We start from the raw sequence: 27,270 nt of genomic DNA on the forward strand, positions 1-27,270 counted from the left end.
ATATCCACCAGCTACTGGCGGTGAGGACGCGCTGGTGTAGTGTTCAATGTTCGCATTACGAACTGAACCAATCGTCTATATAATGCCACTAATTCATTATATAATACTCGTAAATCTGCAATTGGCATATTCTGTATGCCTGGGTGAGGTGTATATGTGGCAAACATAGGCCACGTAGGGCCCTCATTACTTAAAGGACCTAGCCTCACTCTTCGTAGTACATGTGGTAGGGCGCCTTCAAACCAGTTCTGATGCTCTTGACATGTGAACGATATTTTATGATACTGGTATGCTTCGTACCGTACAGACACGTTTGCAATTTCATATGTGTGAAATGTGTGCGTTCTCTGGTCTGCCTCAGGAAAGGTGACCCAACAGTAAAATGTTTCTGTCTGATATGATTCAGTTGCCTCTATTACCAGCGTAACATCCCCGCCCTCTTCTGTAAGGCCATGCGCTTATAAATGTTGTGTAAGTGCATGTCTAGCATTTGCAGGAATGTCTATGGTATTAGCCATAGTTGTTAAGAGAAACGGAACACCAAAAATAGGGGAAGTTTTTCCTTTTTATGAGTTCGAGCTCGAACAACCTACAGCTTAATTAGGTGTTACCTGTTCAGCTGAGGAGGATTCTCCCAAAAACCACGGACGTCTCTGTATAATGGTACTTAGGGTACCTGTTGTCTGTGAGACAGTGATAATCAGGGTATCCGTAAATTAGTGCTTAAACACCACCGTTGGTGGCGCCATGTCGTAGTTTGGACTCTTGCTCTGAGCAAGACTGCTGGTTTAAAGATAACAGTACTTTTGTTTGTAGGCGACTGAGTCTTTCCTACAACAAGTCGCAACTGTTGTCCCAACCTTACCGGCTCACTAGCAGCACCTCACCAGAAACACAATAGTAAAAGGTGATTTGTGGTAGTCACTTACGCATGGACTCAAAGTAAGATATCTCAGGGTTGTCGTGGTTAAACGGAAATTACCCTTTTCTCACAGATATATTATGTCTCATACATACAAAGGCAATAACACAGATGCAGTGAAGTTATAATAGTTTTCATTTAACATAACTGCAATTTGCTATAAGTTGCATGAACTGCAATGATTAGGATAATGAATATACCAAGCAACAGTATTGTGAAGAAGAGAGTCATGGTTATGAAGACCCCCACCATTTTGAAATATATGAAAGAAATATATATATATGTATGTCTAAGATGGAATATTCCCCAAAACCCTAATGAGAATAGGCCTAACCTCCTACCTAAAGGAGAGCTGGGTTTGCTAAACCTAATATGCCAAAGCCGTGTCCATGAGAGGAGCCCCCAACCCTCGTTACCTTGGAATGAGGTCTCTATCTCAGACTCCGTAGGGACACGAAGACTGGGTCAGCGTCAAGATGACTGCAGCATCTGTATCAGCGATGGTGGCGATGCCCTCTGGTCGGAATCCCTCTGATTATCTGTCTAAAAGTGTGATGTATTTATACAGATCTACAAGGTCCCCTGACGTAGGTGTATTCCAAAACAATAGATAACAGGCATGCTTGGGACGGCAATTAATATCAACAGTCCCTCGAAAGTATAGAGAGGGAAAATCCCTAAGTGTGAACACCTACTGTTTTTTTGTCTTTCGCGCTTGATCTTGACGCCTTGGCGCAGTGACACTGATAATAAAACTCATAACAAGTGGCTTAACTATAAACAAGGCAGCCATCTTAGAGGAAATAAATAATTAAATGAGCTAAGACAGAGGAAGCTAAGTAGGTTAAAAGTCACTAGGTGACGGGGGCACGAGTTTACAAGCCTACGGCTAAGCTAACTACTGTTATCCTGTTAAAACAAACTAGGATTCACTACAATAGTAACATATGTTTTCGATATTGTAACAAAGCAGCAGCTCACTAATATTACTGCAAATAAACTCTGACACCCTTCCATTTCTAATATCTTAGATCCTGTTTTGATCTAGAAGTTACTTTTTTAATGGATGGTGCATGAAACATATACACGATATTTCTCCTCAAAATGTCTGTAAAAGACTCTCATATATCACCCACATTAAATATAAACTAAAGGAAAACGGTATTTAAAACAATCTCTTTAAGAATTATTCAGGGTCATCAGGGCAGGACCCAGCAGATCAGAGCTGGCTCTATAAGGGGGCCTTGGGCAAGAGCCTACTTTGCCCATGCCCTAAAACGTCTCTGCTCAGCATCTAGAATCACAGTTTAAGGCTTCTCAACCTTCAACATTTGAACCATATTAGCATTATCATCTTCATCATAATAACCACTATTGTTATATAAATCATCCCAAACATATCCTCAATATCACAGAATTGTCTTTTATGTTGACCACCAACCTTATTTGAATCCATATCATACCAAATGGTATTCAATCCAAAATATCCATGCGGAATTGAACCACCACCCTGTTTATCATACTCCTGGCCATCATCCAGCGCTGCTATACGCTTATCTTTTATTACATTTTCACCCCATAGGGTGTCAAGGACCTTGTTATAGTAGTTGCAACTGAGTTTCCTACAACTGGGATTACTTTTTTTTTTTTTAAGGAAATTATAGTGCTTTTTTATGGAGTTTGACACAGATGTATCCAGAAACTCACAGAGATTTTTCTTAAAAATCTCTTCCTCTGCTTCACGAACATTCACAGTATTGTCATTGCTATCTTCATTACTCATGGCTGTTACTCCAGTCAGGGAATTGAACCATCGGAATATTGGTGTCTTAAACTATATACTTCTTTGTGGTTTTATGTCCTCTAAGAAGGAAGTGCTCCTCCAAACAGTATTGCTCATCTCCACAAGTCACTTCTTCTGAATCAATAAATCAAACAAATATTTGTTATCTACTATAAAATATTGAACAATTTTTAATTAAAAATAAACTTAGGCAGCTTCTTGTCTCAAACCCCTGAGGGTAATCCCATACCCTAGCAGCTAGCCTGTACACTTTCTCCACCTACTTGAATGTACAGACAATGAAGCTTCTTCAGTGAAATGCAACTGACAGTATACCAGGAGTACAACATTCATTTTAGGGCATCCTCATTCCTCACTCCTCATCCCTACTTCTCATCCATCATCCCTACTTCTCATCCATCATCAGTGCTTCTCTTCCATCATCCCTACTTCTCATCCATCATACCTATTTCTCATCCATCATACATCATCCCTACTTCTCATCTATCATCCCTACTTCTCATCCATCGTACATCATCCCTACTTCTCATACCTGCTTCTCATCCCTACTATTCATCCATCATCCCTACTTCTCATCCATCATACATCATCCTTACTTCACATCTATCATTCCTACTTCTCATCCCTATTTCTCATAGATCATCCCTACTTCTCATCCATCATACATCATCCCTACTTCTCATCCTTCATCCTTACTTCTCATCCCTCATCCATACTTCTTTTCCATCATCCCTACTTCTCTCCATCATTCATACTTCTCATGCCTCAGCCATCATCCCTACGCCTCATCCATCATCCCTACTCCTCATTCCTCATCCCTCAGTCATACTAACACATTTTCCGTTTTGTGACACACACCTTCACATTGATTGGTTAGCAACAGCCAATCAGAGTTATGAAAGAGGCCTGCATTCTATTTCACTGAAAAACAGCTTTCTCATTGCATGTGCTGGGTGAAGAGAGAGGAGGGGACATGCAACTGTGTGTTTGATTCCAGTGAATTCAAGGCTGTTTTTGTGTTTACACAGGCATCTGCAGAAAGCTCTGCTAGTTTGGGAAATACAAGGACCCCACAGCTTGGGCCATAAATCAGCTCTTGGAGAAATGGTTATACAGTTCATCTACAGTTCAACCGACAATCTGTGTAAACAGAAAAACACTTTGTTAAATAAAATCTTTCTTCATTATAAATCACTAAGCCTCAGCAGATGCAGCAGAACTCCACTGCAAAAACCTATCTCCACAGCAAGAAACAAAGGAAGTTGATTGTGGGGACTGCCCTATTTGTAGAGTGATGTGCTATGTTTAGGTGAGTAGGATTGTGGCTATTGTAGTTGCGTTTAAGTGTTATAAATAAAACAGTAAGAAAAGACAGTTCATAATATGAGCCTCCCATCTGTAATGAAACTAGAAAGACAATAACGAGAGCCTATGAAAGAAAACAAAAAAAAATACTGATATAGTTTGAGTGCAAAACTAACAGTTCTTTTTATATCATTGAGGAAAAGTAAAGAAGAGGAGGCACAAAATAGGGGGTTCACTGCCGCACACTGTATCAACAACTAATTTTAGAAAAAAAAAGAAAAAAGTTATTTGAGGAAACAGTATATACATTTTATCGTTAATTGAAAATACAATGCACATCATCAACAATTCACTATTCGTGAAACATTATTCACCGGTCATTAGTTTTGACCAAGACTTTTTTAGTAGAATTTCTTTTATTTAATAGACCTGAATGTCTTGTAGAAAATATACCCAAAATGGCCTATGGAAATTTCTTTTTTTTCTGATGTACAGATGGAAGGAGCAGAAGGAACTGAAGAAGGTATTTCATTCCACTTTTTGATGGTATTTAAAGCAAAATATTAGCTACAAATCATAAGACTGTGGGTTGGAGGAATACAAGAAATACATGGTGAAGAAAGAATAGAAACACGTTGCACCCCTACATTTGATAGTTAGTCCTCCTGCTGGTTTGAAAATATTGTAAGTCACTGCAAATTCTTTGCCTCCCTCACAAGTCAGAGTACAGCCACCTACTCCCCTCACTGCTCCTTTCTCACTTTTCACGACCCCTAAGCAGATCTGTTCAACCATCTACCTGATGACTACACAAGCATAATTAGTTGGAGACTTTAATACCTGGTCTGATAAACCCACCTCTCTCCATCAAAAGTCATCCCCCAAGGCCACTCATCATTTGGTTTCTGACAACTCATATTCCCTGATCTTCTCTTACGACAGGCGTTCTTCCCCTTTGAATCCCTTCTGTATCACTTGATCTGACAGCTTTTCCCTCATCTTAAGTCCATGTTTACATCAAACGTGCACCTGTCTTGTCCTAAAAAGTCCTTTCTCAGACCTTGATTTCCCTTCTAAGACCATAGTCTTACAAAAATGCCACTTGCCTTGCCATCTCATAAGTTCAAGCATCACTAAAAGGTTGTACATAATGGCTGCACTTACATCATGCAAACCCCCAAGGAAATTTATGCCAAAATGTTCACCCACTACTGCTCAAATGCACGTTTTTTTCTTATTTCTTAAGAGTTTTATTTATTTGCATATGTATTTATTGAGATCCAAATACTATTAGATAAGGTGTGCTCCGCTTAGTAACAAGTTGGCACACAAAGGCATTCACAGATTGTGTTGCAATAGTGGATGTAGGTTGAGAAATTGCATTATAGAAATACAAGCTGACCTTTAAAGACGCCATAAACAAGACACTACATGATATTTACATACAATACCAACTTGCACTTTTTTACGTCAGCGCCCGGGGCAGATGCAGTGTGTTTAGACATCTATAAGATGTATGTAGAATTTGATAGAGTAATCACTAGGTGGTGCTTTAAAATTCAACAAAATTAGCTTTTAAGGCCCAGATACATTAAGATAAGGTAGGTTCTTATCTTATTGGTTGAAAGAGCATTCTAGAATAGTGGTCTGAGTAATTCGAAAAGTCTGAAATGCATTGGAAAACAGTGGTTGTAATGGGAGTGGTGAAGACAAATTATTGTGCTTGCTGGTGTAAAATTAAACTCATGCTCTTCTGACAGAATGAGTAGGAGCACAAATATTTGAGTGGTTATAGAGGAAAAGGCAGGAAAGGTATTTTGTCAGCTTCGGGTTGAATAAATGGATGATTGAATGAATTCATGAATTTATTATTCGTAAAGCGCATGCTGTCACTCCCTTGGGAGTATCCTGATGCTATTACGGAAAAAGGATTGAAGAGGCTGCAAATGGATGGATAAGAATGTTGGGAAAAAAGTGTGTGTTGCATTGGCGTACAATTATAAGAACATCACATAAGAACTATCTCAAAGGGTGGTGGTATAAAGGTCAAGCAGGTGAGGCCGAAGAACTGAAGCCTGAGAAACAGCAAGTGCTAGAGTTATCAGCAATGAGGGTGAAGAGCACCAGGGACATTAGGGTTACTAGCATGCTAGGGTGGTCCACAGTGTAGAAGTCTGCAGAAAGATACAGTAAAAACCGGGAAAAATGAACATGATGAGCAGAGGTGAGAGAGTTTGAAATGTGCGAAGTTACTAGAAAGAGAGTTGCAATGAGAGGAGTGGTATGATGAGAGAAAAAAATAACTTGGGAATCATGGTGGTGCAAGGGTGATAAGAAGGGATCTGCTGTCATTTTTTCAGGATGGGCGATACAACCTCAGAACTAAAGCATTTTGGGTTGAAGCTAAAGTGTAGAGAGTTTTGGAAGCAGTTGGAAGCAGTTGAAGAGGCATGGCAGACCACTAGATTAGACAAACATGATTTGATCAGTGAGGGCAGGGGGTGAAATTGTAAGAGTGCCACAGTTTAGCAGATCTGAGTATAGAGATCCTATCTGTGGTTGAGATGGAGAAGGTGCGAGTCAAGTTTGGCTGAACAGTATGTGAGAGGAGTGTTGTGTAAGTGATTGATGGTGGGGCAGTCAGGAGTAACCTTAACATGTTCCCAAGGATGGCTATTTTTAAAGAGTAAAAATAGTGAAATCACATGTGATGAAGTTAGATATAGTGAAGGGAATTTATTGTATGTGATAGTTTTGGATTATGAAAATTAAGAGTGGATTTTTAATAGAAATATGTTGACTGTTTGACTGAGGACTTAGTTAGACAAGAGTGCAAATGGCCACTTCGAAAGTTTTGAAGTTTAGTGGGCTGCATGTTGCCCTTCGTATGCCCAGAAGCAAGTGCATTTGTTGATTTGAGTGCTTGGACGGACAGTGTGCTCAAAGTGGGCTTCATGTGTTATTACTCCTATAGGGTAGTGGGCGCTGAGAGCTGGTGAAATTATATTGTTTTATGCATTGAAGGATATAGTAGTTAAATAGGTTATCATGTGATTGTGTTTTGATGGCCAAAGGGAGGTTGAAGTATTGTTGATTATGAGGATTGTGGAATGGTTGAGCGAGAAATGGTTGGTGTTGGAGGAGAATTTGCCAAGGATGATGAAATTAACTTAAATTTGAATGTTTTTTATTGCTGGTGCTTGGAGAGAGGGGGTATTTTAGAGTAAGACATTGATTAGGAGTTAGTTGAAAATAGTGAGCTGCTGTGATGTTTCAGATGTAAGGTGAAATTACAGAGGACTTAAGAAAGGTCGATTTTTCAGAAGGATCTTGGAGAGAGCCCAGGTCTTCAAAGAAGATAAGAGTAGTGGCAAGTGGGCAGTTAAAAACCCCATGTTATGAAGTTTGAAAGGGGCAGTTTGTGTAACAGCAATATATTCTAATAAATATAGGGAACAGTCAATGACTGGTAATGGTGTTAAAGAAAGCTTTATTTAGTTGCATTCCAGTGCCACTTCCACTGCAACAGAGATTGAAGGTAGGTGAGTGGGTGAAGTTGGTCTAGTATGAGGCGTGAAGTTGGTGTGTGGAGAGCATGTAGGCGGGCCATGTATTGTGAGTCAGTTGAGGCCTTAGGATGGCAATGAAATTGTGTTGGGAGTTGGAGAGTTATGTTAATTGACAATGAATTCGGATTAGTTGCATGCAGATCTTGAATTTCTCTAGATGTAAAGCCCTCCTAGGAAAAATTCCTCTGATGCTGTCTAGGTATCTTGGAAAGCAGGCCTCAAGATTAACTTTTTGTCTTTTGGAGAGAGGTGTAAAGTGGTTGATTCATTCCCCTATGATTACATATCTGTCATTTGTGTATGGTTTCTCTCAAATGTTTCCTGTATTCCTTTGTCACATACCTGTCGACTGTTTTTGGGTAGGTAAGAGAAAAAAGGGCTGGTGTTCCCAAGGTTATTTCTCAAGGAGAAATTGAAATGGAGATTATTTGTGCTACTATTTCTTACCTTCCAAGAGAAATTCCATAGTTACATTTAACAAAGTATTCAATGTAACAAAGGAGCAAAGAGATTTTAGTGGCACATATCAATGCATGGTCACTAGGTGAGTCTGCCTCACTGGAACAAACACTCTGCTCCCCTCTATTTCTGAAAACAAAAACCCTCCACCTGCCTACAGGTTGATAAATGGAGCACAAGCCATTCTGTATTTTGTCTTGGTAGACACCACTCACTCTATGAGATGGGGATATTTTTTTTAATTTGGCTGTATTCATTTTCTTTATTTCTTATTTATTTTATAAGTACAGCTTAGTGTACAGCATTAGCTGTTTTGGAATTTGTATGTCTTTTGGCTTGCTGCTCCTGTGGGAGTGGACTCGAAGACATTGGCAGATTAGGATGGGGCTTACAGTAGTGACTATTTTCGACTTTAGAGCATCTGAAGATGGTCCCTGTCATTGCCCTTAGCATCCTGTGAGGCAAACTCAGTGTGGGAGATGGTTAGCTTCTGTGACAGGTTGAAGATGGTACTACTTGTAAGAGTTGCAGTAGTGTGGAGGTGGGAAAGGCCCTCACTCCCTTGGCATGCCAAATGGCAACTGGAGCACTTCCTAGAGGGCAGAGAGATGGCTTCCCTGCAGATCAAGTAAGTTGTGGGATATTTTCTACTGTTCCATTGTCACACTTAAATAAAAATAGAAGATATTGGCATTTAAGGAAACCTAGACAATAATAAATGGAAAGTATTGGAGGGTAGGCTCTCTTTTATTAGTAAAGTTGGTTCTTGCAACCAGTGCGGAGTTTCATTCTCCAGCCAACACAATTTCACAAAGAGGAGGACATTATTCAAGGTTCTTGTTTGGAGAAATGCTGATGTTTATCAGGATCGAATATAAGAGAACATTTGAGCGCATGCATGTGTGGATGCTTCTTTAGAGGAAGAAGGGCATAGATCTGTTCCTCTCAGTCTGCAGCAGTCACTCTGGACTCTGGTGAAGCGGGTAAAACAGAGCTGCAGCATTTGGTTCTTAAGGCAGTTGCAAAGGCTTCTGCAGCTGATAAGACCAGAAAGAAGATTACAAAAGAAATGAAGGGAAGATTCTTCTTCTTGATAGGTATTGTAATCAAATTTCTTATTAATAATAAAGAAATGACACAATTCTAGTAATAATTGAGTATTTATATAAACGAAATAAAACAGAATACAATGCGACCAGGAGTACAGCACAGTTCTGCAACTGAAGCCACACACAACTCAGCTCTTACACACAGTGATTTTTATACCTTCAGTGGGCGCTTAAAACCCACCTCCTTCACAACACTTACAATTAACAAAAGCAATCATTCTTTAAGCGTTATCTGACTGCTTGTTACAAAAATACAGTTCTACCAGATTTACTACATACATAGTATCTAACATACACAATGTCCTTCGATCCTGCTCTGTGACCTCTACCAATATGTTTCCCCTACACGTCTACAAGACTCCAAATGTTTTACGGCCTGTCACCTCCCTTCTGCCAGCCTTGAAACACAAACATCTAACGCCGTGTCCCTTTCAAGTCTGTCATGATTTACTCTTCTCCTTGTTTGCTATCAGAAAGTAGCTCAAACTCTCCCTTGTGTGTGTGCGTCCTTCTAAGTTATCTGTGGTGTGCTAGGCTGAATCGTACCTGCTTTACCCTGCACCTGGCCTCTCTCCTCATTCTCCTTTCAGTCCATGCGTTCCTTATTGACCATTATGTTCAAACTGAGGCCTGTACTTTTCACGTATTATAGACTTCTGCACGTTTTTTTTCGAAGTCGTGTGTTGACCAGAGTAGGCCCTCTGTAGTTTTCTTAAGGCCTATTACAATATTACCAATAGAAGCAGGCACTTCTAGTGGTAGAAAATGTTTTCAGAGAGGAAGTGGGTCGAATCCTGGCTCATCTTTGTCAAAACCTGAATTTTCCTCATGCAAAACCAGAATTGGATTCAGTCAGTGCCTTGTTCCCAAATAGTGATACTTGCTAAAGACCGAATAGTCTTCTACATGACAATATCAAGGCACCAATACTGCTTCCAACTTAGATCTGGGGAGCTCCTCTGTTCAGACGGAGAAGCGTTGTTCCCCCGCCAGCAGCAGCAGCTGCAGAATCTTTACAAGAAAACTATAATAAACTAAGTTTATTATCGTTTTTCTTGCAAAGGGGCCGGGCCACTGGGGTAACAAGCAGTGAGGGGGAGTGCTATGCACTCCTCCTCAGTGTGCATGTATGTTCGGCCATCGTCTCGGGCCGGCCAAACACACATGCCCAATAGGCTCTCTCCAGCCCAGCAACACAGTTGCTGGGCTGGAGAGAGCATGCACAGGCTCCCAGTCAGCCAATCCTAATGCTGCTCTGAGCAGCATCAGGATTGGCCACTGGGCAGGCTGGGATGCCAGTGCCTGCAACAGAGGAGCAGATGCAGTGTTGCAGCGCTGGCGATCGAGGTGTTTATTTTTTTTATTAGTTACATTTTTATCCCACACGCCACCCCGCTCCTTCTGCTCTCCGCAATCTGCCATGGCCTTCCTCCCTCACCCGTTTAGAAAGTCAAGAATTTAAAAGTGATTATTGATGCTAGTTTCTCATTTCAGACATCAGATTAATAAACACACTTCTGCTTGCTTTTTTCTCCTATGGACTTTGAGAAAATTCCTACCTTTCATTCCCTATGATCTGCAGAAATCAGTGGTGATTGCAATGGTTTTGTCCAGGCTTGAATACTGTAATGCCATTCATCAGGGCATTCAGTAGAGTTTTTAAATAAACTTCAGCCTTTGCAGAGTGCAGCAACTTGTCTCCTCAAAAAAATACCCAAATAACAATCAGTCTTGCAGGCCTTAGTAGAGCTCCATTGGCTCCTTGTCAAGTAACAAATTGCCTTCAAGTCTCTGTATAGCACATAAATCCCTTCTTGGGATAGACCCATTATACTTGAGGAAAACATGTTCCTGGTACACTTTAAGGAGAACTATGCGCAATGGCGAAGGAGCGTCGTCCCACTGGCTAAGAGCCAGCAGCAGAATAAAAAAATGATATTTGAATATCAGTTTATTTTTCTGCTGTTGGCCCAGCTAGCAGGTGCATGGACGGATGGGGCTGGGCCACGGGAGGTGGGATGAGGACTTGTGTGCACTAGGTGTGCATGTGTGTTTGGACAGCCTAAGACGGCCCTCCAAACACACCTGCGCACTTATGTTTCTCCAGCCCGTCTGAGTACACAACCGGACTGGAGAAAGTGCACAGTCATCAAGGTTGTGTCTGAGGTGCAGCTACGTTTAGCATGTAAGCAGCACAAGGATTGCTGTGGAGCTTCTTCTGGTCTCCCAGCGAATGCTGGGACTCCAGAACAGGAAAGGAGAACGAACGAGACGGCAGGAGAGGACGGCGGCTGCAACAAAGCTTTTTTTATTAATTTTTTATTGATTCTCATTGCCTCCCTCGCCCCTCCCCTTGATATATGCAGCAGCCGCAGCTGCTTTTAAAGACCCCTTTTTGTGGGTGAAACGTTTTGGAGACCTACTAGAGCAGTGGCTCCCAACCTTTGGTCCAGGGACACGTGGGGGTCCACGAATGCTCCTCAGGGCATCCGCGACTGCTTAGAAAATTAAATATTATTCGCAAATCAAGTCCCCCAGCTTTCAGTAATGACTCAGTGGGGGGTCCCCATATTCCTATTATGATTCGGTGGGGTGCCCGTGTTCCAGTAATCATAAAGTGGGGGTCCACAGAGGTCAAAAGGTGGGGAACCACTGTTCTAGAGCAAATGGTGACAAAGGGTTTTAAAGTTAGGACACATGGCCTTCTCTACAAGGGTACTGGTGCCTGGGAGGCCGTTAAGTAGGGCATTACTATCATAAATTTAGGACATGCAAGGTATTGTTTCTTCCACAGTTTCTGCTCTCCACTCCCCTAATGGCTATTCTCTCTCATCTGATTTACTAAAAACTAACTGAGAGCTCAGCCCTACAAACAAAAAAAACGAACTAACATAACATACTTTGGCAAGTTAGTATGTCTGTCTTAAAGCACCAGCGCCTGTAAACACGGGCATTTACAAATGCTGTTTACATGTTTTTCATGAACAAATGCTGTTAATCACATTAAAACCTGTCCTACTGACTTTGAAAAATGCTTGGATTAAAGTATCAACAAATATTGTTTTGTATAGAATGCATATACGAATACAGAATTAAATGTAACGAACAATGTGATGATTGAATGCACTTTTCAGATGTAAACTGTACCCTCGTGCATTTCTGTGGCATCGCTCACTAGAAAAAGTAGTGATAAACTAAATAGCAAATATCATGAGATGAGGCATAATGCTTCTCAGGGTGGCGAGAGAGATCATTCTATATGTATTGGTAACAGTACGTATTTATGCAGCTGTGCTGTGGAGCCAGACCTAAAAAAATGAAAGTGTTTACATAAAAAAGTGTTGGACACAGAATGGCCCCGAATAGAAAGTATGTTAGTGCCTTTGGGGTCAAACAACGCAAATCTAAAAGTGAAGGTGTTTATGTATTGCACACAGAATGGACCTGAACAAAAAGCGTGTTAGTTAGTACTTTTGGGATAAAATAAGGCAGACCTGAAAATGAAGGTGTTGCCCAAAGAGTGGGCCTGAATAGAAAGTATGTTAGTGCATGTGGGGTAAACAAAGCAAAGAAATTGCAGTAAAATGCACCCACCCTTTCCAACTTCTGTAAAGTGCTTTAGGCTAGGCCTTTCATATCCTAAAGCTGGTACTAGTTTTATGAGACTAAATTCCGTGATTATTGAATGTGCACATTTTCTGGCCGTTCGTTAGAACAAATAGTCGTCGTCTTAGAAAGAAAATATACGGATTTAGGACAACTTACTTTCCTACATCTTTGGTTTCTACCCGCCATGTACACATAAGGGTCTGGAAAGGCCTCTGAGCCAGTAGGGAAGAGGCCATTTTCACCGACAATATAGTGTACACTCCCTTGCAATTTCCAACCTAGTATTGTGCCTCTGCACAAAGGCAGATAAAGATATCCTCCTATAAATTGAGGATTGGATAATATATAAGAGGTAACCTCACTTCACTTTTAACTGACAGGTGATAATAGCTCCCTTTCTCCAAGCTCCCCTCTGGCAGATGTTTCATATTTTGGTTTCAAAGCTTGAAATGATGAAGTGATTCAGAAATGTGTGTTTTGAAGCAGTATCTTCTTTACAGGTCCTTTAATTACAGCATTGGTTAATGGTGTAAAAAAAACAATTGAGATGGATGTGAAATGCCTCAACCGCCTAACATTTTTCATAACATTTTTCATATCAAGTCACAAGCAGTGCATGTTTAGGTCTGGCCTAGAGAGAACTTTAGAAATCTCCAGATTCATGTTTCATGAAACATTCATAAATAAAAATACACAAGTATATACATACATTAATGAGCTTTGAATCAGTGATCTTGATTCATTTGTCTGTACAGATGTCATTCACATTTTGCTTCTGCCCACCAATACACAAGGCATGGAACTGTGGTTCATCCCACTTTAGCCACTGGTTTGGCCCACTGTGAGTGATGACATTTTTCCTGTGCATGTGTACATATCCCCATGCGAAGTAATTGCTTTTGGATGAGGTCCGATAGCTGCCAACACATTGCCATCAGCTCACTTCCGAGACCTTGCACTCTCATTTGACCCCCACACCAGCCATCAGTGGGGTAACAAAGGTCCCTGCAGTCCCCGCAGGGAAGGTGGGGGGCCAAGCTCCCAGGGGTCCCCACAGCAAAGTACACTGTGCATGGGCGACAGGCCCCTGACTTGGGTCCAGGAAGAGGGGGCCCTTACAGGTACTTTGCAGGGAGGCCCTCAAATGTCGTTACACCACAGCCAGCCATGAGCATTGGAGGGGCTGTTCTGAAGCAAAATCGGCTCAGAATAACTTTTTCGTCTGCTGCTGCATAGCCTACTATTAGAAATGGGGTTTTTGGTTGGCAGTCAGGTTACCCTCTGTCCAAGCAAGAACCCTCACTCTAGTCAGGGTAAGTCACACACAATCCAAATTATCCTGTGCCCACCCTCTGGTAGCTTGGCACGAGCAGTCAGGCTTAACTTAGAAGACAATGTGTAAAGCATTTGTGCAATAAATCATACAATAACACAATATAGCACCACAAAAATACACCACACAGTGTATTTATCTGGGTATTTGCAGGTCAAAACGATCAAAGATGCAACATGAATTTGTAAAGATATCAATGAAAAGTGATATGAAGTGTCCTAGGTCTTTAAAAAGTAAATAAAGTCTCTTTCAAGCCCAAAGTACCTGGTTTGGAGTGGAAAAACTCCTCAGAGGGCCGTAGAAGAGGAGATGCGTGGAAAAATGGTGTGTGCATCGGTTACGCCCCTTCACACACGGACTTGTGCCGTTATTTTTCACGCGGGGAGACGTGCGTCGTTCTACGGAAGGAAAAATGGTGTGTGCGTCGGTTTCGCCCCTTCACACACGGACTTGCGTCGTTATTTCTCACTCAACGAAGACGTGCGTGTTTTTCCGGTACGCGGACCGTCTCCTTCTGCGGATCGTGCGATTACCAGATGTCCCAGGGTCTGTGCGTGGATTCCTCGGCTTGTTATCCGGCTGCGCGTCATTCCGGGGGGCTGTGCGTGGAATTTTCTTCCTCACGCAGGCGTTGCGTCGATTTCCTCTCTGGAAGGCGGCGGTGTTGTCCATGCAAGGCCATGCGTCGAAGTTACGGTCGCACCGCAGGCGTCGCGTCGAGCGCCGTCTTTTCGGATCGGCGTGCAGTGAATTTCTCACTGCGGAACAAGCTGTGCGTCTAATTTTTCGGCACACACGGCGTCCAGTTGAAAGAAAGAAGTCTTTTTGGTCCTGAGACTTCAGGAAACAGGAGGCAAGCTCTATCCAAGCCCTTGGAGAGCACTTTTACAGCCAGACAAGAGTTCAGCAAGGCAGCAGGCCAACAGCAAGGCAGCAGTCCTTTGTAGAAAGCAGACAGGTGAGTCCTTTGAGCAGCCAGGCAATTCTTCTTGGCAGGATGTAGGTTCTGGTTCAGGTTTCTTCTCCAGCAAGTGTCTGATGAGGTAGGGCAGAGGCCCTGTTTTATACTAAATTGTGCCTTTGAAGTGGGAGTGACTTCAAAGAGTGGCTAAGAAGTGCACCAGGTCCCCTTTCAGTTCAATCCTGTCTGCCAGGGTCCCAGTAGGGGCTGTGGCAGTCCTTTGTGTGAGGGCAGGCCCTCCACCCTCCCAGCCCAGGAAGAACCATTCAAAATGCAGATGTATGCAAGTGAGGCTGAGTACCCTGTGTTTGGGGTGTGTCTGAGTGAATGGACAAGGAGCTGTCAACTAAACCTAGCCAGACGTGGATTGTAAGGCACAGAAAGATTTAAGTGCAAAGAAATGCTCACTTTCTAAAAATGACTTCACCAGTCAGCAGGATTTTGTATTACCATTCTGGCCATACTAAATATGACCTTCCTGCTCCTTTCAGATCAGCAGCTGCCACTTCAACAATGTATGAGGGCAGCCCCAATGTTAGCCTATGAAGGGAGCAGGCCTCACAGTAGTGTAAAAACTAATTTAGGAGTTTTACACTACCAGGACATGTAAACTACACAGGTACATGTCCTGCCTTTTACCCACACAGCACCCTGCTCTAGGGGTTACCTAGGGCACACATTAGGGGTGACTTATATGTAGAAAAAGGGGAGTTTTAGGCTTGGCAACTACTTTTAAATGCCAAGTCGAAGTGGCAGTGAAACTGCACACACAGGCCTTGCAGTGGCAGGCCTGAGACAAGGGGAAGTGGCTACTTAAGTGGGTGGCACAACCAGTGCTGCAGGCCCACTAGTAGCATTTAATCTACAGGCCCTAGGCACATATATTGCACTCTACTAGGGTCTTACAAGTAAATCGAATAGCCAATCATGGATAAACCAATCAACAGTACAATTTACACAGAGAGCATATGCACTTTAGCACTGGTTAGCAGTGGTAAAGTGCCCAGAGTTCAAAAGCCAACAACAACAGGTCAGAAAAAATAGGAGGAAGGAGGCAAAAAGTTTGGGGATGACCCTGTCAAAAAGCCAGGTCCAACACCTACCAACGTAAATTCATATTCCAGAAAAAAAGCCACGACCTCGACCATAGTATCAATGAACTCCGTTCTGTCTACAAAACAATCTTAGTGGATCCCTGGAGATCCTTTACAGCAAGCAGTTCCTGCAGGGTAGCTGTTTGATTATGGGGTGCCTGACCACCCATTTTGTCGAGTGGACAAAACCCATGAAGCTCACCCTGAATATTACTAGAATTTTGAAAACTTTTTAGAATTTTGAAAATATTAGTGATGTCACCTTAAATTATGTTTGTTTGGAATTATTTTCTATTTCTCAACTGATTTCTTTGGCTGTGCTTTTACACATAACATCTCATGTAGTGTTTTCAAGGATTTCCTCGTTTTTCTGGCCTCCCTCCCCCCCCCCCCCCCCCGCCCCCAACATAAGTCAAAGCACCTTAATTTTGTCCATCTGGCCAGTTTTTCCAAAATGACAACATAGTTTGCCTTCTCTGTAGTGGTTCCCAGTTTCGGTTATGTTGGAGCCTTGAGCATCTTAAAAAGTCTCCTAGATGGTTTTCTTCAGTATTTTAGTTGTACTCTCATTTTGCCAATGCTGTATGTACTGTTATTTCCCAGTCCCCTGTAACATACATGAGGAGTCAAAAAGAATGACCAGAAAGAACTTACTGAGGTCATTTCAGGATTAGGAATAAGGAATTTGAGAAACATATAGTAAAAACGTCCCGGCGATAATGTGTTTAGGGGGGCCTAGTGATATTTTAAAAACTCAGTAGAAGTTCAAAAGGTCTAACTTGTGTGACAGCCTCGGGTTGACTTGTGATACAAACTGGAAATCATTGTTGAATTACACAGTTGGGCAATAGATAAGTTTGTGGACATTAAATGCATGGGTGACAGACCAGAACTTTTCATTTGAGTTTTAGGGAATGTAAGTTGGTGGACATTTTTGTGACAGTGGTTACTAGTCAGAATGGGACTGGGTTATGTGTCTTCTAAGTGGTATGTAGATGCACATAAATGTCACATTAGAAAATAAATAAAAACAGCAGCAGTAGGAGGCAGATGTAGGAAACATCTATATTGCACAATAAAAACATTTATGTTGGTGACCAGGGTACATTGCAAGTCCTTGTGGTTCTGTGGATTCCATAATAGGTGAGTTGGATTCAGTAGCAGCTCACGGCAAGCAGGAGTGGGCTGGCGTGAGGGGGGCATTAAAATATATATATATATTTTTTAAACACCTTTACGCTCCTCGGTCTCCGTCGCTGCAGGCACAGGCTTCCAGCCTGCCCTGAGGCCAAGGATTGGCTGAGAGCGCCCAGCCCGGGCGCTCCGAGGCAGACTGGGAGCCTGTGCAGGCTCTCTCCAGCCTGGCAACTGTGTTGCTGGGCTGGAGACAGCCTACTGCACATGTGTTTTTGGCTAGCCAAACAAACATGCGCTCTGACTGCTTGTTACCCCCGTGGCCCTGCCCCTTTAAAATAATTTTCTTTCAAATGTTTTGCAGCTGCCGCTGCTGGTGCGGAGTAGGGGGGGCAGGAGGACGCTCCTCCGCCTTAATGGAAGAGCCGCCCCTGGTGAGATAGTGTAGGAGGTTCACAACCGTCTTTGCAATTGCACAAACACAACAAGCACTAAAATGCATATGGTGATCTTTTGGTGTGTTCAGAAAACCTGAAATTACTTGAATGTTTTAGCAGGTTAGTAAGGCCTCCTGTTCTTGCTATTTGTACATCTGTCTCCTATGTGTATCATGGATTTTTCTACAGGTTTTCCAGGGTTTTGCGGCAAATCATCTAGTGAATAAAGGGACAAGGGTGTGGGTAAGGCCTTTCTAACATTGCTTTGAGGAATTTATTAAACATTGTAGTGTGGACAGTACTCAGTGGCAGAAAAAGCCCAGTTGAGTCTCCTTGTACTGCACTGATCAATCCAATAGGTAAAATGTTCATTATAATTTGCCAATGCCAAGTTCTCTTACTTGCAATAATTTGATGAATAGATTATTTTTACATCCTCTTTGATTTTTGCATAAAACTATTGGACAGACAAATTTGAAGACTCCAACTGCAGAAAAGCATACAAATTAAATGTTAGTAAATAGCTTTCATTCAGCACTAGAATCCAGTTTGAGTTCAGTAGCTCAACAACAGAAAACTGATTTAGATGTTGCTGTAGCACCCCAGAGTTGGTGGATGTCCTGCCTACCATAATAAGAGTGCATTGAAGTCAGTGGCACCCTATATCCGAGGAAGGGGACACCCTCCAGTATTCTACAGATGTCCTGCCCTGCCATACTCTAAATAAGACTCTTATATTTTTGGCTTCAGCTGTCTTAGAGCCGTGTCTGAAAGTACTTTTTTCTTCAAGCTGTCTAGCTTTAATGAGAACATCACCTTCCTCAGATATTTCATCCTAGCTCTCCAAAGGCTGACACTAACCTTTTCTAGGTAATAAACTCTCAATGTATCAATAGAAAGGGTACGTATAACAATTCATCCATTTGCCACTGTGTTCCTGAGCGTGCTTAAAAAACAATCCAATGTCAAATAAATTGTTAAAATTATGTGGATTTTCAATGGGTTAGGTTCTGGAACTCCCTTTGAAGGGCAGGTGTTTTTTCATCCAAATAGACAAGTTTATATTTTAACAAAGAGTCTTTGCTTAGATTTCCCAGTTTTAGCAGGTTACAGTTGGGTGGGTGGGTGAGGAAATGCATCTGTAAGTAGATTTAGGCAATTTATAAGTTGATGAGACGTTAAGGAAAGGTAATGTAGCTGAGTCTAAGCTATGACTGATGGAATGTTTGCCTTCCCAGTGCTGGTCCTTGCACTGCAGGGGTGGGCGTATTTAGAAATTGATGCCATAGACCAGGAAGACAGACAGGTTGCCAGCCATAGGTTATGGAAAGCCTTTCCCGATACATCTGACTCCTAATGGTGTAAATCTTCAGAAAACCTCTCTTTCAGCTCTGATACCATTAGCCTTAATCTTGTATTTTCTTGTTAAACACAGAATTTGTAGGTTACCTTCAGCTTTAATCTTGTATTTGCTTGTTAAATACAGAATTGGTAGGCTGTGGCATGTTGATAACTGGGTTATATAGACTTAGGCTCTCATTCTGAGTGTCCTGAAAATCCCATTTCTACCATTTATGCTCAATTCAATTAACAAAAATAAAGCTGGTCTGCATATAGCATTCCCCCTATCATTGTTTCTAGATTCTCCACTTTGTACGGGAAAACTGTGACAAATATGAGTTTCTGCAGCTTGTTACAACACTCACCATTTGTTCAATGTTCAAATTCCAAGCTCTGAAACTAGGCATCATTCAGCAGTTTGAGTTAGTGTATATTACACCGCGCTGTGTTGGTGAATATTTCTGTATGTGAAATTGTGGGCCTCTTTAAATGGCATCCAAGACTCTTGATTCTTAGGACAAACACACAAACAAATTTCATGTCTATATATATCGTTCCTTTGTTTTCTCTTCAACCCCTGTCAGATCTCAGATCATGCAGCAGTCCATCAAATATGCAGACAATGTGGAGTCTGTACTTGGTAATCCTTTATGAATAAAGACAAGTTAGGGGGAGAGAAGCTATTAAACTCTGCATATCCCTATCCCTTAACTCGTTCATGATATGTCTGTGTGGACTTCCATGCAGGCTGTTTCATCTGGTCCCTCTAAACCCAGACGCTCTGAGGACGTAAGTGAGACTGGTTCACTCCTTGCTCATCCCCGCGGCTTGTGGTGATATTCATTCTGCTTGAAGTCACTTACTCTTACACCAGAATACTTTCACATAAATCTGGAACAAAATTAGAAAGAGGGAAACAGAGTGGGTAGGCGAAGATGGGAGAATGATAAATCATTCAGAGTAAATCATTTCAGTTCCTTTACTAGCTCGCATGTGTGCCATTTGCACTGAATACTTTCTCTCGGTTTATGTTGTTATTAATTGTATTTAAGTGTGAAATCTTCTAAAACATGTGGCCCAAAAGGGTCGTCCAGCTCATAGTTAGTTGGATATCAGAAGTGGTGTCCATCTACTTGATATCAGCTGGTACGCCCATCCTTCTGAATGGCACGGCACCTGAAGTATGAAGGACTCTATATCTGTATCTTTGGTCAAGATCAGTGGAACCATGGTGACTCTTGACACTACAGTTTATTGTCATTGTTTAGCCCAGAAAATAGTACTTGTTTGGATTATATAAAGCCAGTTTAGGAAATTTGTTATTGTAATTATATAAAGCCAGTTTAGGAAATTTGTTATTGTAATTGAATATTTGTGGTAGATCAGACCAGGCTCAAGTTAGATATTTCAAACACATCAAATATGTATACTACTACTAATTTGGGCAGGAAGTCACTATCATAAAGATTCCTTCCTTTTGTGGCTCATTTGTAGATTTCAAATCTGCTTTTTCCATGGTAGATAAGCAAACACAATCTAATAAAATGACAGCACAAATTATTGCTATTTGTTTCAGTTCTTTGTTTTTTTTCTCACAGTACATTACGTGCATCACATTCGAAGATGTACTTGACAACAGTGTGTTCAAACCCAATATATAAAATGGTACAACAGGAACAAAGGCTCTTCCATCAGAGAGAGGAGATTGTAGTAGTTATCTAATACAACGGGGAAAAGGGGATAACAGAGAAAAGAAGTAAGAAAGAGACAGAAAGAAACCCCTACCCACCACAGGAGCAATCTCTGCCATTGTTGTGACTGATGTTCCTACAACATGAACAGATCCCAAGCAAGATTATGCCCCAGTGTAGGTACAGAGCGATAGGTGCTCTGTCCTGCATCCTGCTTTTCCTATGGTCACCCACGCCACTGCGGGTGCATCAGTGTGCTGCACATCTCATGAGACCTAGTCTGCTATTATTCCTCAATGTTGCTCTGTAACCCATATAGAAGTGGGTGTGCTAACACTGAGAGCAGTCCTCAAGTAAAGTAAGGCAAATATGTGTTGCAGTTTGTGGGGTTATGGTCATCGGGGCATTATCCAGGTTGTGATGCTCTTGCACATGGCCACAAGGCCCAACTGGTTGTAAATGATTGCAAGTGTGAAAATTAGCCCCCAGACCTCCTAAAATTTCTGCATTTGGTCATTGAATTTGTATATGATTTTTTATGAGCATGCATATTGGACAGCCACATATGACCAGAGAGCGGTGTAAGGGGTTTCCAGTGGTTTAATATCTCCTCTTTTGGCCCTGGCAAAGCTGTGGAGAGCCATTGTTTCGTGTGACGAGGCATATCTGACAAGGGCTGATGTATTATGCTCCTGGTTAGTTGGTCAACCTGCTGCACCAAATCCTGTGGAATTCTCCTGGGCAGCATGCCAAAGATGAAGGTAAATCTCGCATTAGCATATTGTAATAATCTGCACTCTGCCCCAAAGTGACATATGAAGTTTAGACCAGTTTTCAGATTCTGTTTTTACGATATCAATGAGGGGGAGCAGGTTTTCTTTTACTACATTTGTTAGGCTATTCAGGTATACGCTAAGGTATTTTAGACGGGTAAGATGTCATGTGAACTGTGAGGCCACTAGCAACACTTTTGTAGTTGTTGGTGTCATTGACATAGCCACACACTTTGATCAATTTATTTTATATCCTGAAAAGTTGGAGAATGACAGTCACAATCATTAGGGTTGGTGGATAGGGCCACCAGGATGTCATCCTCATCATAGAATGATTTCTGTTCTCCATCGCTGTCTGTATCCCGCAGATGGGTAATGTACTTCGGATGGTGGTTGCCAGCAGTACTAGTGCTATCAAAAATACAGAGGGGAGAGCGGGCAACCCAGTTTTGTTTCTCTTCTAATATCAAAAAAGTGTGAGAAGCCCACGTATGTCACTGAAGCTGTGGGAGAGCTGTAGAGCTAGCAGACTTAGTCAATAAATGAGCTCCCAGAACTAATGTCGCAGATCACTCTAAACAAATACAACCACTTCACATGGTTGGACGCCTTGTATAAAAGCATTCTCAAATGCTTCGCCGAAGAGCAACCAGTCACATACCCCACCTGTGAAGGATGAATGAAAAGGGGGATGTAAATCTTGAGGCTCCTGTCCAAGATCTCCATATCCGTATTTATAGGGATATCAGTCAATAGTTGACACAGCTGAGGAGATCCCTGCCTAGTTTGGGTATCAGAGAAATACAGGCCCTATTTAATTTTGGTAGGGTAGTGTTATTGGTCGAGATTTCTCATACCAGTTTGCCTAGCAACGGTGTTGCCATTCTTGATGGGAGTGGTTCAAATAATATATTCTAATTCTTCGCTATCTACAATAGCCATATAAAAGCGTGAGGCCTACTACCACAATCTGTGTCACTAGCAGATCACACAGGAATGTTTTTGGTGGCAGTAAATAACTTCACCAATATTTGGATTTGCCCCTCTTGCAGTGTTATATTTCCATTCAGTCAACTCCCCTTCCTAGTGATTTATGATATTTCTATTACACGCCCCAAAAAGCACGGAGATTTTGCCTTTGTGGTTTGTGATGGGAAACCATTCACCACATCTTATTTTACCCTTTTGATTACGGCAATTTGACGTTTTCAACCCCTGTTGTCATTAAGTGATATTCATTACGTTCTGAGAAATACGAATATACAATGTATCATGAATGTAGCATGTGCAAAGATCAGAACTGTCCTTTCCAGGTATGGCCTAGAGGCGACAGCTTAAGTTGTTTTCCCTGCCTCATGTAAACGTACAAACGTATAGGCATACATACAGGTGTTTTCATTCAGCCTTCTTCATCTATTGGTCTCTTCAAGTGTCATTCACATTTTGCTTCCACCTACCGTAGCACACAGCACGGGGCAGTGGATCATCCCACTTTATTCTTTGCCTGCCTAGTATTGTGTTTGATGTTGGCACTTTTTCCCGATCACATGTCCATTGCCATCAGAAAAAGAGTGCACGTCTATGTCTGGCTAATATGCACCACCGCTTTTTGGCAAATATTTTGCATGGTCTTAAAATTGCATGCTTGTCAAAGTCAGACCTATTGGCTATGCCAATGCTTGTTAAAAGAATATCCTTATTAGATGTGGATCATGTAAATATGTATTATGTTTTCCTGCTTTTTATGTATGTCTGTTTAAAATGCTTACTTACTGATGTATGTTATCTCATCTTTCGTAGATGTACAGATTCTTCGATTTCCAATAAGCAGAATCAAACTACAATTAGAATAAAAAAATACATTTCCTTTTTGTATTGGGCAGATAAGATGAACGTTATTACTGAAAGGCATGGAACCATCATGACAATTGGGATCAACAGGCCTGAAGTCCGAAATGCAGTGAACGCTCAGACAGCATCCGAGCTGTTGCAGGCATTTCAATCCTTTGAAAAGGACACTTCACTCACTGCAGCAGTACTTCATGGAATAGGTAAGGCATATGTCGGAAGTAGCCAAGTCCTACAATTAATTGCATTTATATCGTCTTATTCCTTTTTAGATGTGTGTCTAAGAAACAGATCTTACTTCTGTGATGCATTAGAAAGATTACTAAAATCACTGTAGCGACAACTAATAATGGACAGACCTTATTTTATAGAGACATCTAGCTACGTATTTCTTACCTTAGAATATTCCTCATATCTCAGACTGGATGCGGAAAAGTACCCTTGAATGTCAGTAGGTGGCATCAAACAGCTCTGCATCGGTGTCCTAGGCAATGATTGGCCAAGATGTGACGTGTGCAGTGCCTAAACTGCCAACACGCCAACGCTCTGACATGAGCTTGGATGCAGAAGAGCTACCTTGATCATCTTTTGATCAATTTGTCCACATTTTTTTCACCTTTTTTTCGGAATTCTGTTTCCAGTGTGCTAGAGATGTCCCCTAAACATCCTAAGGGTTTTAAACACTGTGGAGCTTGTCACAGCCAAATGTCTGTGACAGTCTCCCACCTGGTTTTCCTGTGGTGCCTGGATTCAGGCGATGAAGCCATGAACTGTCCCGACGGCCACACCATGAATTCCAAAGTGATTTGAGTGCCAGAGAGCAAGCTCCTGGTGGTCCTGGTGGTCTGACTTCGGAAGACTCCACTCTGTTCCAGGTCCTGGTCCCGTGGAAAGACCTGGCCCGCTCTAGGAGTCGTTCTTGGCTCCAGGAGTATCAGTTTTCCTCACCTAGCAACCCACCTCTGAGAACCCGTGGTACAAGCTTCTATGCCCAGAGTGAATCCCAGACTATTCTTTCCACTCTACCTGACAGGGAATCAAAGATAATGGGCATCTTCAATAAGATAATTTTTTTCTCCTGCCTTCCTTGCACTGTGGTGAGAGAACACTGCATTTCTCTTGGGTGATATAGCCACACTATATGGCATATGTCATATACTTGGCCGTGCAAGTACTGCCTGTGATCTCAGTGGAAGCTGAACCGTCCTGAACCAGGCTATCGCCAAAGGCAGGAACACAGCAGAGTTTGCCATTAAATGCGGGCTGAGCACAACAGACTTACTAGGAAGGGCCTCATCATTGCTTCATCTGTGGCACACAGCCACCATGCCTTGCTGAGTTCATCTGACTTTTTAGGGGATGGATATGCCCTTCGATGGTATTCGCCTTTTCGGCGACAAGGTTGACTCAGTACTTGAGCACTTCAATGACAGTAGGGTCACCACCCAATCATTGAGGCTTGCCATGGCCCCACACCAGCTTCACTCTTCTTTTCACTCCTTCTGTGGCTATGGTAGGGGCTTCCTGCTGCATCCTTTCCAACATAACCACTAAAGCCAAAAAGTCTTCTTATGCTGTGGACACAACTCCCACAATTCACGTGTGTACCAAGGCACAACCCACCACCAACTTGGCAGCCGCAGCCTCAAAACCCCTTTAGAATGCTCTCACAACAACACAGGCTCCATGTTGGAGGCAGGATTAGGCATCACCTGCCCTACGGGGCAAGCAAGTACTTCAGACCAGTGGATGTTCGAAATTGTCTGGTGGAGTTATGCCCTTCCACTCCTGGAGACCCCGCCACCAATGCCACCGTCCTCCGATCGGCTATTGGAGAACCACCTCATTTGTTGTGCCAGGAAGTTCAGGCTCTTTTCACCAAAGGTGCTATCAGGATGGAGTCAGCATGAGAAGTGCGTTGTAGTTGCTATTCCCGCTACTTTCTGGTGCCAAAGAAGGATGGAGACTCCACCTTATCTGGGATCTGCACCCTCTCAACGCCTGTCAACGCCTTTCTGAAGAAAGCGATAAAGAGAAATTCAAGATGTTAATGTTTGCGCAGGTCATGTCTGAGTTAGACCCTGGAGATGGTATTGTTGGACCTGCAGTATGCCTATTTTCACATCCCCATCCTAAAGGCCCATCAACGTTACTTATGGTTCCTGGTTAACTATGAGTATTTCAGTTCGTTGTGCTGCCCTTTGGTTTCTCCAGTACCCCTCGGGTGTTCACAAAGGTGATGGCAGTACTTGCAGCATATCTGCAGAGATCAGTGATCCTAGTCTTCTCCTACTTCGGCAACTGGCTGATGATGGTGGGCTCACGCGAGTCAGTCATCTCCCATCTCCAGACTATGGCGAGCCTCCTGACTTTGCAGGGGATGTCTCAACAAACCAGAGTCACACATGACTTCTTCTCAGATTCTCTCTTTCATCTGAGCCACTCTAAACAAAGTGCAATTCCTTAAATATCGCCTGGAGCAGAGCGTTCAGGGAATTTGGGCTATGATCACGATGCTCTAACCTCCATGGTGGATTTCGTTGAGACTGACTTGGGACTACTGGTCTGTCTGATGGCCTCCCACATCCTGCTGGTGAAGTATGCATGATGTCAAATGAGAACTCTGCAGTGGTATCTGAAGACACAGTGAGCGGAGCATCAGGGGAATTTTCCAACCTGGTGCAAATTTCGACAGAGGCGGCTTAAAGATCTGCAATTGAGGTTAGAGAACAACTATGGGGTCAACAGCAAATCTCTCTCCCTTCAGCACCTAGAGCTGACAGTGGTGACAAATGCATTATTGCTGGTCTGGAGCGGCTATCTGGTAGAGGTCGAGATCGAAGACCTCTACTCTTTGGCAAAGACTCGGCTCCACATCAGTCTTCCGGAGCGGAGGGTGATTCACTTGGCAGTTGACATTGAAAGCTTTCCTGCCATCCTTGAAAGGGAAGCTGGTACAGGTGTTAACAGACAATACCACTTCCATGTCGTACTACAACAAGCATGGCTGAATATCGTCGTGGATCCTGTGCCAGGAGGCTCTATGCCTCTGAACATGGCTGGAATATCAGGAGGGTTTTGCTGGTTGTACAGCACAAGGTGGGATCTTTAAACTTAAAATGTAGAAACATCTAGGGCTATGCCCAAATAACCCCAATACAATTGGGGGAAGAGTATTGGTTCCCAACCTTTTGACTCCTAAGGACCCCCGCTGAACCACTACTGGACGCCGGTGACCCCCAAGCAATTTGTACAATTTAAATTTCAAACATTAAAACAGTAATTTGCAAAAAATACACAAACAATTACGCACCAAACAAATACTTGAATTAGAAAAGCTATAATTATTTTATATTGAAAAAATATGGAAACAGCAAAAAAATGTAATGGGAAGGTTGGCGTTGCATTTCAATGACTAACTTTTCAGTGTTTAGTTTTATTTAGGAAAGCTGAATCCTCCAGTCAGATTCTACATTTCTCAAGCAATTCCTTTTTATATTTTTTAGGTATATAAGATCTGAGAAAGCTTTATAACATTCATATTTGCTTGGGAAAGGAAGTAAAACAACAAGGGCTCTCATCTCTCCATAGCCTTTCTGTCACATGTAATTCATTTGTTTTTTAGCACCTCTGAAACCACTGTAGGTTGTCGGAGCACTTTACAGGGGACTACAAGGTGTAGGATTCACATGTCATCCACACTGGTAGGCATTTTCTAAGAGTGCTTGGTCTGGAGGAGCACAAATGCAGGATTCAGAACATAACAATGTAGGAAAGTACCATCTTGCCTGGCATGTTACCCCCATTTTTCACTGTATATATGTTGTTTTAGTTGTATGTGTCACTGGGACCCTGCCAGCCAGGGCCCCAGTGCTCATAAG

General features: G+C 42.3%; 1 protein-coding gene across 2 annotated transcripts in view; it reads left to right on the forward strand.

Annotated features, from left to right (window-relative positions):
- LOC138267873 (enoyl-CoA hydratase EchA19-like) overlaps window positions 1–27,270 on the forward strand; it is a 281,482-nt gene that overhangs the window by 53,489 nt on the left and 200,723 nt on the right. For both annotated transcript variants that reach the window (XM_069217102.1, XM_069217111.1), the window contains one exon: window positions 23,425–23,592. In XM_069217102.1, coding sequence (XP_069073203.1) covers window positions 23,425–23,592 — 168 coding nt within the window. The remainder of the gene's footprint in view (window positions 1–23,424; window positions 23,593–27,270) is intronic.

Source organism: Pleurodeles waltl, chromosome 2_1 (assembly GCF_031143425.1).
Source record: "Pleurodeles waltl isolate 20211129_DDA chromosome 2_1, aPleWal1.hap1.20221129, whole genome shotgun sequence".
In the NCBI taxonomy this organism is placed as follows: Eukaryota; Metazoa; Chordata; class Amphibia; order Caudata; family Salamandridae; genus Pleurodeles; species Pleurodeles waltl.